Genomic DNA, 16,263 nt, shown 5'->3' with positions numbered 1-16,263 from the left:
GCAGCACAATTTTAAAGAAAAAATACAAAATTTGTCCTTTTTACAAAAAATAATTAAAAGCATCAGTAGTTATTCCCAAGGACTATTATGAATCCCCTGATATGTAAACCATAGTCTTTTAAAGCCCCTATTGGGTCATCCTTGTAGAAATTTTCTCCTTCAAATACTACCTAGTCTTGTTAATATCTTTGCCAGGAATTTGAGGAGTTCTAATTATTTTGACCAATTTCATTAAATGGTGCATTTTTCCCAATATTTATAATTGTCCTGATTTTTCAGCTACAACACCCAACTATCTGGAAAGAAATGAAACCAGTGTTAAGAATGTTTATGTGTGTGTGTGTGGTTCCTTAAGTGTAAAGTTGATGATGAATATTAGTAGTGCATATTTTCATTATTTTTCCTCTCAACTAAAGGCACTTGGAAGAGTGAATTTTCAAAAATAAAGACTTAGAATTCTTTATATAAAATAAAGATATATGTATTTTTTTTTCTTACAGTGCTGTTTTAAAGTTAAAGTTAAGAAACTACCCAAAAATCCATCAAGACACTGCTTATATTAAGGCGCATCTATATTATGGAATACACTGTATGATAAAGAACGTGACAGTCCTATATGTGACAAAGTATAAAGATGTTCAACACTATAAAAAAATTAGGGCTATATAGTGTGATTGTACTTAGTGAAAACAGTTATCTGCAATGTATTATTTGTGTTGGCTTTTTTATGTTAAAAGTTTCTGGATGAACAGAAAACTCAACAGTGATTTAGCATCAAGCTAGTCTCAAATATGGATTTTTGGTAAACTATTCATAAAAAGTCTATGGCTTTTAAAAATATTCCTATTAGAGGGCGCCTGGGTGGCTCAGTTGGTTAAGCGACTGCCTTCGGCTCAGGTCATGATCCTGGAGTCCCGGGATCGAGTCCCGCATCGGGCTACCTGCTCAGCAGGGAGTCTGCTTCTCCCTCTCCTGCTCCCCCCTCTTGTGCTCTTTCTCTCACTCTCTCTCTCAAATAAATAAAATCTTTAAAAAAAAAAAAAAAATTCCTATTAGAAGTACTGCTAGGAGTTTGGGGATCCATGCTATGTACCATATCAGCAACAATGACACATGCTCAAATTTACTATGTGAAGAACTGATGACGGAGGACTAGGGAACAATTCCTCTCTGGCTCTGAGCATCTCAAGCAGATATTACTGAACTGCTCATGAGTAGTGTGTTATGAAGACAGGAAACAGTTTTAAAAACAAGTGGCTCAGCCATTTAGTCATTTCAAAAATGCGAACGCCTACTTATGTACTCAGCTTGCACCCTGCTAGGTGCTGAGATATAATAAACAAGACTGATTTCGTTACTACTCGCCTTGGATCCTCCAGGCTAGTTTAAGAGAGATTTACCAAATAATCACAAAAGCTATATGTCAAATAGCAACTGTGCTCCAAAGAAGAATCTCTGTGGATTGAGTTGAAGGTATACAGCATTGCGGTATGTTTGGTTTTGTCCTTTTAAGATATAGTGTTGTGGAAGGTTAGCAGGTCACTTTAATCTTTTTTTTTTTAAGTAGATAACCATTCTTAGAAGATGAACATTCTTCCCTGAATAACAGCTTCAGAAAGGTGTTTCCATAGATGAATTTTTGGATGCTTTTTTGGTAAGACAATAAAAACAAAGTTTCCCTCTGTATTTACTCTAGCTGCCAAATTCAGTGCTGATGTTAAATAATAAGTATTTTAATTCAGGCCCAAATAAGCACTCTACCTATGATCACTAGTTATTCTGTTTTATCTGCTATTTAATCCCGTAAACCTGGTCAAATAATTTTGGAAAAATTACCGTATCTCCCCAAAGCCATGTTTGCATGCCTACAGAAAGCCTAGCTTGGTTGCTCCAAGTGGCTGGAACTCAAGTCACCACTATTCATTATTTATTTTTTGATAAGTTATTTAAATTGCCAATACAGAATACCTGTAGAGCTAATATTGTAGTACGTCCCAACATCACAAACTTACAGTAACAGCTATATTTCAAAGACAGAAAAGTGTTAAAAAATATTGTACTTTAAAAGTGGCACACACTCAGCATTAATTCACTCCGTAGTTATTTCCTGACCAACTCAGTACATGCCTGGCAAAGTGCTATGTCCTTAGGATACTACAACGAGTATGATGCATTTCCTTTTTTTTTTAAAGAGCTCAGTGAGGCAGTAGAAAGAGGAAAAAGAAGAACAGGATTCAGTATGATGTGTGCGCCATAATAAGCAGCCTGTAGGAGATGTTACGAGAGATCAGAGAAAACAGAAACTAACCTTTGCCTGTCAGTCCGAAAGCCTCCAAAGAGAGGCTTTGAGAATATGATATATTCTCAGATCAGCCAAAAGAAACTGTTTGGGTATTTCCCTTTTAATGTCTAAAACTTCTAAAGTGAACTTCTAAAAACATACCTATTTTAAATTATTTTTGTGGATACTGATGGATCCACAGTGTCACAAAACAATTTCTATATTCAAAGGATGTTGTGTACTATGAATCTCAGGCTTATTAGATGTAGGTGAAAAAAGATTAATCAGTTTTTCCCACCCTAAAATTAACAGAATTCCAAATTTATCATTTATAAGTAGGCAAAGCAGATCTGAATTTAATATTGTGTAGCCAAACGTTTATAATAAATTTGATCAGAAAACCATATAATATTATGTTGGAATGGGAAAAAACTATTTGATTCTTTGAAACCTATAATTAGAGCAATAGTGTACAGATAAATGCAGGCAAAAAACCAGTGTCTCTTTGCTAAACAGATTTAACAGGTATAAAAAAACAAATGCCCAAAAAAGAAATTCTTCAGTCATGAGCCTTAAAATTCAGGCAGTAGATCAAGTTTAGGAAGAACCAGAATTTATTTAAATTAAAAACAAAAAACAATGGGGTGCCTAGGTGGTTCAGCCAGTTAAAGTGTCTGCCTTTGGCTCAGGTCATGATCTTAGGGTCCTGGGATAGAAACCAGGAGCCCAGGCAGCTGGCTCCCTGTTCAGCCGGGAGTCTGCTTCTCCCTCTCCCTTTGCCCCTCTCCCCCCACTCATGAGCTCTCTCTCTCTCTCTCTCTCTCAAATAAATAAAATCTTTAAAAACAAAACAAAACAAAAAAACAAAAAAGAAATTCCACTGACTACATGCAATAGCCAGATTTACCAATCTGAATGCAACAGATAACAGGTTCAGACAAGTCTCTAGAGAATAACATAACAGAAAACTTGACTTATTTTCTTGTATTAGTATGCTATCAGTTTTCAAAGTATTAAAGTCACATAAAAATTCCAGATACAAGGCCCAATTTTTAAAACGAAATACCAAATATGTAGCTACTAAATTTCTTCTGCTTTGGCTACTACCAAATAAGCTAGACAAAATTCTTTTCATTTATTTCTTAATTAGGTAAATTAAAGTACTGTGAAGCAAAATTACCAACAAAAATACTTAGCTTTCAGCTCAAGTTAGAGGTTACCTAATAACTACCTGAAATGATCAGGAAAATCCTAGGATTCACACAGGATAATGTTCTAAAAAACATTAAATCAATGCTAAAGTTTTTAATCAACTTATTCGTTGATAAAAAGTCAGTGTACAATTCAGGTCCTAAATGGCATCAAATCCACATTTCAGGTGGAGAAACAGAAGGAAAAAAATAGAATGGTCAGAACTTGCCCAAGGTCACAGGAATAATGAGCAAAACTAGAAGCCGACTCAGACTCCTAACACCAAGGATACTGTTCTTTTCATGACATTAATAACATGCATGTGATTTCTTCTGTATAATTTAGGCAATAAGGTCAGATCATGTGCCTTTCTGGGTTAAACAGACACTGCCTAATAGATAAATGCCCTTTTGAGAGCCAAATTCTGTTTTAACTTTTCTTTTAAAAGTATAAAATTCCTTCCATCATAACATCCAAAAGAAAATTGAGATAAGAAAACTGAAAACAATAATTTTTAATTATGCTCATTAAGAATTTAATGTTAAGATTTCCTTTTATTCATTCTGAATTTTACTCATTTCTTTACCCCTTATATTCTTATTTCCTTTTAAAGAAAGCTACCAGAAATATGGGCATTACAAAAGCATTCTTGTAAACATGGTAACAAAAATAGCACTACCTATAATCAAACATAAAATTTCCAGATTTCTTTACAGTCAGAAGAAAAAAGTTGGGCTTTTGAAAGGAAAATGCCTGCAGATTGCATTGGTCTTATGATAAACTGGGCATCGTCCTTCAACGAATTAAGATGTATTCAATGGAAAAATGTTGATAATGCAGACAGGCTACCTTGCCTACCCCAGACAATATATAATGCAACTTAAGGGGTGGCAAATAACCAGATACTGAAATGCCGGTCAAAAGTTAAAGTGAAATAGTGGCATATATTATTTATCTCTTTAAAAATAGGGATGTCTGGGTGGCTCAGTCAGTTAAGCATCTGCCTTCCACTCAGGTCATGATCCCAGGTTCCAGGATCGAGTACCGCATTGGGAGCCTGTTTCTCCCTCTGCCTCCTGCTCCCCCTTCTTGTGCTCTGTCTCTCTTACAAATAAAATCTTTAAAAAAATGAAAATAAAACCTACTAAAATTGACTAAATAAAACAAACCATTAATCCAAGGTGAGCCTCTACAGCATATTCTGATGGCAAATCTACTTGCTCTTGCTGAAATGTCTATGTTCTTAAGTTTTAACAACTATCTTGATTTTGCTTTAAGAATCGTGTTGAGGCGCCTGGATGGCTCAGTCGGTTGAGCATCCGACTCCTGGTTTTGGTTCAGGTCATCATCTTGGGGTCGTGGGACTGGCCCTGCAATGGGCTTTGCAGTCAGCACAGAATCTGCTTGAGATTATCTCCCTCAACCCCTACTTGCACTCTCTCTCTCTCTCTCAAATAAATAAAATCTTAAAAAAAAAAAAAAAAAAAGAATCAAGTGGTATGTTTATCAAGGCCTGCAACCAGGTCCCTTCAGCTCCCGATCTTACCTGCTGAGTCCTCCAAATCAATCAGTTTGGGCATTAGGCTTTCAGGGAGTTTTTCTGGTAAGTCATAGCCATTCTTCCTAGCAACTACCAGATGAAAAGCAGCACAAAACTCATCCAGTGTCAATGCTCCATCTTTATCAAAGTCTGAAAGTTCCCTAGAAGACAAACTTACTATAAATATAATCACCTGCTTTGGATCCCTTTATGTCTCAAAAAAGAAGCAAAAGAAACCCTCTTCCAGAAAAAGTGCAATCATTAATTTTAAAAAATCCCACAGACAGGAACAAGTGTAATAAAGCAAATACAGCAAACTGTTCGGCTGCAGAATCTAGGCAGTGATCATATGGGTGTTCAAGGCACAATTCCCTAAACTTTTCTGAATGCTTGAAATTCTTATAATAAAATGCTAAAAACAGCCTAAATAAATAAGATCACCAAAAAATGACCTTTAATCCATATGCATTTTTAAGTAACAGGATTTAGTTTAAAGGCAGGCTTATTTAATAAGTCACTGAAATTCTAAAAACCTTTGTTTTTGTTGTTATCAAAGGTCTACATGTATCCACTTTAAAGCACCCAATAGAATTAATTACAAGGCTTGATATTAAAAAAACAAAACAAAACAAAACAGCCCCCCATTCCTGCACTTTCTAGATGCAGAAGCAACCACTTTTGTATTTAACGCCTTCCACTATAAATAGCATGTATATATTGCTAGTTCTTCATTTTTCAGTTTAGGCATTATCTATCTTCCTTCTACCATAGCACTCTATGCTACTAAAAATCCTACTAATGAAATAATTTAAAGTAGAAATAACATCTATGTTTATCTGATAATTGTTTTTAAAAAGTAATTTGTGATTGTAATTTGTTTTGACTGACTAATTCCAACTACGTAGCAGCTATCCCAAGTCTTAGTTTGGATTTAAGTGGGAGATAAGCACTGTTCTTAAGCTCATGGCTTAGTACAGGTATAGGTAGAGCAAATGGTGTAGGTAATATGTAATAGATATAAGCGTGTTAAAAACCAAATGGGTTACATATAACCATGGATGAACCAACTAGCTTTTACTCCATGCATTATGCCACTAACGAGAAATAGCGGCTACAGCTTGAAGAATTTTAGCACTTTTTCAAGAACTACTGTACTGGCATCACTTACTTCTTTTCCAGAGAGTGAGACAGAAGCTGACCATTTTAAGGCAATACTGAGTTCTTTGAGAACATTCTTGAAAAGGTTACTCTAATAGTTTATTTTTTAAGGTTCAAAAATCTACCTGCTGGAAACTCCTTTGAAACAACCCATATTACCCAACTGAAGTGATATACCACACTTACCAAATGTGAGAAAGTTCAAGAATAGGAAGTTTTGATTTTGTAAAAAACTCTTTAGCTGCAGATCCTGAAATATTAAAACAGTGTTGTTTAATGTTATTCTGAACTTACAGACCCAAGAATAAAATGTGACGTTAAGAGTCTTAAGGCTTTTTTCATTGGGAACAAGGTAACCTTAATATGTGTATGTCATGTTTTTTTCTCCAGTGATTATAAACTCTTTTTAGACAAACAATTTGAGAATTATCTTTTATAATCTCTGACCAATAAAACCATGTCTTTGAAATTATGAAACTGAGACTTTGTCCTGTCCCATCCAGAAGAATTTCTGTTTTTAACAACTCACCTGGAATAAATCCGTTTAGATCAGGCTGAATGGTTTTAAACTGATTTACATAATACTGTCTCTGTTCATCTGTTATTTTCCAGGGATCATCATAACTACTGGATTGCCTACGGATTTCATTGGCAGTTGTAGCTGATGCTACGGTTCGTACTGTTGTCTGGTCCTGTAATGAAACATTTTTTTCCTCAGTACCGTATCTATCTATACGATTATATGGACAAAGATTGCTAGGTTATTTATCTTTGAAATTAAAACTTACTTTTTGTGGATGTTTAAAATATAAGAAGTCTTCACAAAGTCATCAGCAAACCACATATTTGTTATAATCAGATTACTGAATGTTTCTGCACAATGGTTATATAAGTGCGTAGAATGATAGCAATATGTAAGCAACAGAAAGTTACGAAAAATGTGCTAAGAAAGCCAGGCAAATATATTCCTAGGGGCAGAAAACTTTCAAAACTTCGTTGAACAATTAGAAAGAAAATCAGCCAAAACTTTTAGTGAAACATTCCAATGATAACAGACTTTAAGACACCGAGCAGAATTCCGTGTTCTATAAAGAGTGAACTTGCATTTACAAAATTCACAATAGCAAAAAAAAAAAAAAAAAAAGTGACTGCAGCAATACTCTGAATGAAGCAAATAAAAATGCAATACCAATAAAATGTCACACCTGGACAGAAGCAGGATGCATGGTTAAAAGAGTACTGGTTGGTGGAGTATCTGCAAAACTGACCCAGGTTTCTTGCGGTGGAGGTGGAGAATGCCCTGACCACACGGCGTCGCCAGCAGAAGAACCTAAAAGGAGAATGGGTACACGTGTTGGCTCACTTCCGGAGAAAAAACAGTTACCAGGTTTTTACTGTAACTCTCCATACACATATTATAAATGTTTTCTTTGAACTCTAACTTCGACTTCGAAGAAATGTTAACGATTTCCCAGGTGAATCTCTTCGGTCAGCTTAAAATTATACCTCATTTAAATCTTTTAAATTGTTATTGTGCTTTCCTTGTCAATACTGGAACTAACAGAATATATACCTTATATTCTGGGAAATCATCATTTATTTGTTTCCCCTTCAGAGAATCTGGTATCTATAAACTTTTGTCTAAGCCTCATATGTATACGTAAATGCAATTACCATTGTTCAAAGTGATGTATCTGCTTACAAACGTTCATAGTTGGCTTTTACTTCTAATTAAGGTACTTAATTTATAATTAAAAATTGCCTTGGAGGCAACTCTTAAAGGAATATTACCAAGTTTCCTTCAATTTACCACCCTTAATATATAACCATCACTTCTAAAGAATTTCCAAATACCTGATTGTGCTTCACCAAAGGGAGACCAAAATGGCCCAGGTCCTGTAAGAGGCCTCTCGCTATTTCCCCCACTGGGGTGACGGCTGTGCTTCCTCCATGTGTGTGGAGAAGTTGGTGGGGACTGCTGGGGTGAAACTACGGGGGATGCAGGTTCCTAGAAAGAATATTATTAAGACTTAAGTTTTTTTAAGGTAACATGTGCATTAATAAAGCACTCAATAAATGCTTTAGTGTAAACATCTACACGGGCCATCAACTGATAACAAGTTCAGGCACATGATTACCTGCTGATCTGCAGATGTACGAGGCTGGACAGTATCATGGCTTACAGATCCTTTTTTCACTTGTCCCCTGCCAGGTGGTGGAGGAATTACACCAGAATAAGGCCCTTGATTTTCAGAATCTGAAGAATATGAGGCTGCATGGCGAGATTCCTGTTCATTCTTTGAAGCAACAAATCTTGGCAGAGGAAGGTCCTTTACTGTTAACCACAGAAATAATTATTACTTTAAAATGAAAAAGAGCACTCATTAAAACTGCAATATGGATTAGATATCAGAAGGAATTTTTACAAAAATGAATACAGACACAGCAGACACCTATGTTTATCACTATATTTAGACCACCTCCCTTAGACTGTTTAGGGAGACTCTAACCTAGAAAGTAGCAGTAACACTAAACTGTCCTTCTAAAGGCACTAACAATAGCTATAATAAATGTCCTGACTCTATGCTTGCAACTGAGGCAACAAGATGCCAAGGTCACTGACAGTAACTGACAGTCTGAACTCAGGGCAGTCTGACCTGAAAGCCTAGGCTATTTCTTTTCTACTCATACTGATTCTCTTAAGATGTTAGAACTGTAAGTAAAGCAGAGAATATGTCACTAGATTGAGACTAGATTAATCTAGACATTTCATGGCACAAAGTCCTGAAAATATTTTACTGTCCCCCTACCAACATCACAGTACAAGGCATGATAGCTATCCACTTTAGTCTGGCTTGTGACATTTCTACAGGCAGATATCCTACATTCAAATAAACAGAGAAGAAAGAAGACCGAGAACTTCTTTGCAGGTCAGTCATAGCTCATACTTTTAGACTAGGCAACACACACAGGAGCAGAATTTTTAATAGAAAGTACACTTCCCTCCACTATGACTATCTGCATCTCTCTTGAATCTCCATACTAAGGAGGGGAACTACTAAGCTTATTCAGTATTTATATAAAAGAATTCAAAATTACCTGAAAAGAATGTAAACTCTCAATTCTAGAAGAATGATGTGTGGCAAAACAGAGGTCCACAATGAAAACCTCACACTGACTAATAAACTGAACTTGGTACTTAAAACTATAAAAATTCTAACATTACAGAAAACCTCAAGTTTTCTCTTTCCTCTTTTCCCTATGACAACCACAGAACTCTCTGCATTTAAGTGCCTACCTTTATAGAATTTCCACTGACTTCAGCATCAATAAGCTTCCCAATCACAGAAAAACTAATTATCCTAGGTGACACTTATAAGGTAGTCAGATGTCTGTACGTAGGTTTTAGTCTGCCAATATTTTAACATTGTCTAATTTCAAATGCACAGCCTTCCCAAACAAAAAAAACCACTAAGTATTATGTAGTTTTATACTTATTAGAAAAGAAGAATATAAGGAAGGCATATAAGAAGGTGGTCAGTCACTATAATTCAACATTTATTTTGATAAAATTATGCCCCTAAACTCTTTCTAAGCAACTATTAGTGAATTAATTCTGAAAAATCACCACTTTTAACAATTTTTATATTATCATCAAATACGTATTAAGTACATACATACCAGAACAGGTTTAAGAAAGAGATTTTTCTAATATTCACGAATGAAAAAAGCACAGTAGTAAGAATAAAGCCATGACACTTACGGTCACAAATGCCACTAAAATATCAGAAGACTCAACAATTCTACTAACTTTATTTCATTTGTGATCAGAAGTCTATTTTCATTTCAGCTACTAATATATTCCATATTTACCTGTGTTTATACTTTCCACTCTTAAAGGGAAACCAGACTGGGCAACAGCTACAAGTTTCAAAGCGATATAGAACTGACTTCTTCCAAAATAACCAAGCCTCGTTGCACCACAAAGCTCCATAATCTATAAAAGAAAGAAAAGTTTCATGACAATAATTCTCCAAATAAGCAGGTATTTAACTTCTGTTTCTAACCTCCAAAATACATAGCTGACACATGGTGTATTACTCTCAACTGACGACCAACTTCCTCAGGTTTCAGGTTTGTAAGTGAAAATAAAAAGGCACTGACCTTAAATTAAGAAGGTTATGGTTCTCCTACTTAGTAAAATCCATGTGATAAAGCAATTTTATTTTATTAGAATAACTATTTTTTCTTGAGTCCTATTTTTCAGAAACAAGGTACCATCCACTTTTCACAACACTGTGCATACAACAGGGCCAAAAGTTCCTGCAACTAATAGATTATTATGCAGCCATTTAAAGTACTAGTCATAAAATGACATATTACGTGGAAAAAAGCAGGATACATAATTTTAACCACATAAACACAAATTTGAAAAAAATCAGATATATACAAATCTATCAGTAATTTTGTTAGGGGAGATTAAGAATAGGGCTTTTCCATCAAAAGGAATAAGTTCTTGCCATTTGCAACGATGTGGATGGAACTGGAGGGTATTATGCTGAGCGAAATAAGTCAAACAGAGAAAGACATGTATCATATGACCTCACTGATATGAGGAATTCTTAATCTCAGGAAACAAACTGAGGGTTGCTGGAGTGGGGGGTGGGGTGGGAGGGATGGGGTGACTGGGTGATGGACACTGGGGAGGGTATGTGCTCTGGTAAGCTCTGTGAATTGTGCAAGACTGTTGAATCTCAGATCTGTACCTCTGAAACAAATAATGCAATATATGTTAAGAAAGAAAAAAAGAAGAAGAAGAATGTAGCAGGAGGGGAAGAACGAAGGGGGGGAATCGGAGGGGGAGAAGAACCATGAGAGACGATGGACTCTGAAAAACAAACTGAGGGTTCTAGAGGGGAGGGGAGTGGGAGGATGGGTTAGCCTGGTGATGGGTATTGAGGAGGGCACGTTCTGCATGGAGCACTGGGTGTTATGCACAAACAATGAATCATGGAACACTATATCTAAAACTAATGATGTAATGTATGGGGATTAACATAACAATAGAAAAATTAAAAAAAAAATAGGGCTTTTCCTCTTATTTCCCAGATTGTAATTAATGTGGCTATACTACTTTTCCTTAAAACAATTTTTGTTTGCTTTGTGTTTTTAAAGCATGAAGGTCTTCAAGGAGCTGCATTGATCATTCCAGTCATTTGACAAGTACGTATCAGACTAGAAAAGAGCATTTTTGGTTATGAGATTAAATTACAACTCCAAAAGCTGGAGTAATGTCTACTGTACAGACATTAAAATCTTAAAATAAAATAAACACCAAGTATCCTTGTCTCACATTCTCAAAAGATACAAATTCCTGTGAAAAGGGAGCATATTTGTCTATTTTCTTTTTCCTGAAACACTCAAAGATTAGGGTATGCCTAGATGTTACGGTAATAATTCACAAGTATTTACTAGAATTGCAAAAAAGCACCCACCACCAGTTAAGCAATGTATCACAGTCACAGTAACCATTCGTTTACTCGCACAAGACGACAGTCATTTTTTCTGTGATTGATCAGCAATGGAGGAAGTTCCTGATTCTGCCACTAAGGGGCACCACTTCAGTGTAAATTTAAAAGGGCAAGGAGGATAAAGAGGCCAGATTCACATTAGGGAACTAGGAGGAAAATGAGGGCAAGAGTTAAGGCCATATAGCCTTGAAAGATACGCAGGCATTTTGTTATGATTACTGCCCCTTTCCAGGATTCTTTTCTGCCCACTTGGCACCCTGTAAAGGATCATTACACATCTTAGACACTTTTGCTTATAAAACAAACCTATATGCCCTGTATCTATGTTTGATAAAGGGAAGACCTCAAAAGAAATCACAGGTAGTTGGTTTATCCTTGTTATATGTCCAGGTATCAGTCAGGAGGAGATGCCCAGGGACCAGGAAAAAATGCAGGGGGGTGTTCAGAAGAAGGGGGCATGCTGGGGAACCAGACAATAGGTGATAACTAAAGCTGAGGGAGTAAATGAGATGCCTACAAGCCCAGAGCAGGGAAAGGGAACTGTGGAAAACACCAAAACCTAAGGGCAGGTGTAAAAAGGAGCCTATGAAAGAAGCAGTGGGAAAAAGTACCAGCAGGAGGAGGAAATCAAGGGTGGAAAGAGGAAAGAGGTTCTGGAAGGTGGGGGAGCAAGCCTTAAAGAAAATCATTATTGCACATACAAATTCATGTACAAAGGTGTTCACAGTAAGAAGCAACCTAAAGTTAACACAAGAACAAAACAGAGTTGATTATGAAATAACTATATAATGAGAAAACTGTACATTTAAAACTCACTGCTTACAGTATTAATGTTATGAAAATAAAAAGCAAGATACAAAGCAGTATAATCCCAATTTTATTAAGATATGTACATATAAATGGTAATGAATATGCCAGTGATTATTTCTGGGTACTAAGATTAAGGGACGTTTCTAGGTTTTCTTTACGTGAGTCTATATTTACTACCAAAAATATTTTATATTATTTAGTCAGAAAACTGATAAGTAATTTCCAAACAAAAGAATTAGTGGGGCCAAATCAAAAAGGAAAGAAAACACACTCTGTATTTTGCAAGTAGGAGGTTTTTGCTGCTTGAGCACTGGTAGAGATGCAGCAGGGTAAAATCTCATTTGCAATGGATTAAGGAAGAAACATGAGGAATATAAGTGGAAAGAGAGGTTAGAATGCTTGGCTCTCAAAGAAAGTTAAGTTTAGAAGGGTAATCTTGTTTCTCCTGTCTCAGAGCCAGTCAGTGGAAGAACTGGCTCAAGAAGCCAGGTCCTTTGATTCTAAACCCAAAGCTCTTTCCAAGGGGCTGTTTGATTCTAAACCCAAAGCTCTTTCCAAGGGGCTGGGGGGGGGGGGGTTCGTGGGGGGGGGAGGGAGGGGGGAAGTGGAGGGTAGAAAAGCAAGGAGGGATACTATCTTTCTACTGTTTCAGACATAAAATTTTAAGCTGCCCTGTCGGGAAAGGGAAATGAGATTTTGAAAAGGGAGATAAAAGGGCTCAAAGGCAAAATATTTGCAGTTATTTCTCTATAACTAATCCTGGCTACATCACCTACAAAACTCACTTTGTGGCCCAAGTCAGGCATATGTGTCATTGATGACTATCTTTCCAAGCTACCCCAATTAGAGAGGCCACAAGCCCTTGAAAGCAGCAGAGGAGGAAAGGAGCTAGAACATACACACTTATAAAAATGATCCCTGATAAAACAGTATCAGGAGGTGTGATTTGCCAAATGCCTTTCAAAAAGATTATTAAAATTTATTCTCCCACTATCAATGAGTGTTTTTTTTTTCATCTTTTCTCCAGTAACCTGAAAAGGCTACTCACACACTGACATGTAGTTTTTTGACTGCCTGTGTTACACAGTTTCATATAGCTATTTCTTACTTTAGCTTTTATACTATTCAAATATGTGACACAGGGGCACCCGGGTGGCTCAGCTGGTTAAGTGTCTGCCTTCGGCTCAGGTCATGATCTCAGGGTCCTGGGATCCACCTGCCTCAGGCTCCCTGCCAGGTGAGGAGCCTGCTTCTCCATCTCCCTCTGCCCCTCCCACCCCTGTGCTCTCATTCTCTCTCTCAAATAAATAAAATCTTTTAAAAATAAATAATAAAATAAATAAATATCTGATAGAGTTATTAGCCCAGCCCTCAATGTTTTTTTTCTTGTTTAGAATTTTCTGGACTATTAATCATAGTACTTATTCCTCCAAATAATCTTTAGAATCATTTATCAAAATAAATTGAGATTTTAATTGGAATGGCAATTTATTTTTCATCTTTTTCCTAACTTTAACAAGATCATTTCTAGGGGCGCCTGGGTGGCTCAGTCGTTAAGTGTCTGCCTTCGGCTCAGGTCATGGTCCCAGGGTCCTGGGATCGAGCTCCACATCAAGCTCCCTGCTCGGCGGGAAGCCTGCTTCTCCCTCTCCCACTCCCCCTGCTTGTGTTCCCTCTCTCACTGTGTCTCTGTCAAATAAATAAATAAAATCTTTAAAAAAAAAAAAGATCACTTCTAGTGTTTTACCATTAAGCTTGATACGGGCTAACACTCTGCAACACCCTTGTTAAGAAACTATTCAGTTATGGGGAGTCTGGGTGGCTCAGTCAGTTAAGCATCCAACTCTTGATTTCTGCTCTGGTCATTTCCGCTCAGGTCATGATCTCAGGTCATGAGATGGAGCCTCAGGTGGGTGGGGCTTTGCGCTGGGTGTGGCGCCTACTTAAGATTCTCTCTCCCTCTCCCTCTGCCCCTATCCCCACTCCTGCAAGCCCTCTCTCTCAATAAATGAATGAACGAAATATTTTTAAAAAGGAAGAAAAGAAAACTATTCAGCTAGTTCCACTGGTCTAAGAGTTTTGTTTGGGGTTTTGTGTTTTCAAAAACCACAAATAGACGTTAATTTTATTGTGTGCACTCTTGGGCAGAAAACTAAAAGATCGTAATTTTTCTCCTTAGTCTATTATTATTCATAATTCTATTAATAGAATTCCTAACATCAAACCATCCTTTGATCCCTAAAATGAATTCCATTTAGTCATAGTGTATATCACTATTTCAAATAATATTTATAAAATTTTAACCACAATCTTAAAATGATTGGCCCAAAAAAACACAAAAAAAACAAAAACCCCAAAACCCCTATATCTGAAAGGTTTGGAAATGATGCTATGTTGGCTTTGTGAACACAACTAACAAGTTTTACTTTTTTTCTCTCTGCTCCGAAATACTTTAGATTTGGAACTATATGTTCCATCAAGATTTGGAAGACATGGGCTGAGCAATATCTCTGATGTGTGTCTCAGTTTCTTCCGGGTCAGGTGGGATAAACTAGGTTGTCTATCTCTAAAATGTTTGATCATTTCCTAGAAAATCATTTATCACTTCCAAATTTTGAAATTTATTATTAGTTCAGCATTATCCAAAGCAGTCTCACTCTTTTAATTGCCTCTCTATGGTAACTTGCTCTTAGTCTAAATCATGCATATCTTTGAGCACTCTTGCACAGCTGCCTAATGTTGAAAATTGCTGAAAGCCCTTGTTAGGATATGGATTCCCAGATCTCTTCCATTAGACTGTAACTTGCCTAGGAAACCCAGGGTCAGCTAGTGTTGCTGGTATACTACCAACAGCTACCGAAAACCATTAAGCTTTATTTTCATAACATTATAAAATGTACATGTTTATGGTAAAATAAGTAAAATGGTACTTAAGGATATGGAGTTAAAAGTTCCTACAATCCCCATCAGAATAACAATTCTTTTCATATGTTCTTCCCATCTTTTCCACATGTATTCAAACATATAAGCACACATACCTAACATATACTTTTTACACATATAGGGTCATGCTGTATATGACTTTTTCACACAATATTACTTGAAGATCTTTTTATATCAGCATAGGTCTCTTTCATTTTTTTTACATAGCATTCCATGCATGGACATACCTATTACAAATTAACCAATCCCCTACTGATGGAGACTTAGGTTTTTCTAGCTTTCTATTACAAGTAATACCATAAACATTCCCAAGCATCTATCTTTGTGCACTTGTAGAACTGTAGGACAAATTTCTAGAAATGGAATATACTTTAAAATGTAATAGTCAAGTACTCCAAAAAAACTGTATCATCTTACTGGCCAGCCAAGAATTGTGGCTATGTGGTCTAAGACTAAACAGAGAGAGGCGAAGTTTTCATTATATTGGCTTCACAAGGATATCAATCCTACATAAGTCAGTATTGACTTTTTTCCTGAATACTCTGTTCCATAATACTTATCAAAAAGCCACTAACTTCCAGAAGAAAAGATAAACTAGATTATAGTTCATTTTAATACCTACAGAGATCAACGTGGTTAGGGAATCATTCTGTATCATTTATATAGTACTTGAGCAAGTTATATTACTTTACTGTGTCTGAGTTTCCTCCTATGTAAACTGGGGAAAATAATATACTACCTCTTATGATTGCTGTGAGCATTCAATGAGGCTGTATTTAATAAAACACAAAAGTGTCTGGTCCACGATA

At 36.3% G+C, this 16,263-nt stretch overlaps 1 protein-coding gene across 7 annotated transcripts in view; it reads right to left on the bottom strand.

Moving 5' to 3' along the window:
• REPS1 (RALBP1 associated Eps domain containing 1) overlaps positions 1–16,263 on the bottom strand; it is an 86,160-nt gene that overhangs the window by 28,878 nt on the left and 41,019 nt on the right. For 6 of the 7 annotated variants that reach the window (XM_078054665.1, XM_036097889.2, XM_078054664.1 and 3 more), the window contains exons 2-8: positions 10,044–10,167; positions 8,309–8,505; positions 8,025–8,178; positions 7,376–7,500; positions 6,700–6,862; positions 6,357–6,420; positions 5,019–5,173 (exon numbers count right to left, since the gene is read on the bottom strand). In XM_078054665.1, the coding sequence (XP_077910791.1) occupies positions 5,019–5,173; positions 6,357–6,420; positions 6,700–6,862; positions 7,376–7,500; positions 8,025–8,178; positions 8,309–8,505; positions 10,044–10,167 (982 nt within the window). The remainder of the gene's footprint in view (positions 1–5,018; positions 5,174–6,356; positions 6,421–6,699; positions 6,863–7,375; positions 7,501–8,024; positions 8,179–8,308; positions 8,506–10,043; positions 10,168–16,263) is intronic. The other variant, XM_036097890.2, reaches the window with a different exon arrangement.

Source organism: Halichoerus grypus, chromosome 9 (genome assembly GCF_964656455.1).
Source record: "Halichoerus grypus chromosome 9, mHalGry1.hap1.1, whole genome shotgun sequence".
Classification (NCBI taxonomy): Eukaryota; Metazoa; Chordata; class Mammalia; order Carnivora; family Phocidae; genus Halichoerus; species Halichoerus grypus.
Note: the sequence above shows the minus strand (reverse complement) of the source record. Positions and strands in the feature narration are given on the sequence as shown.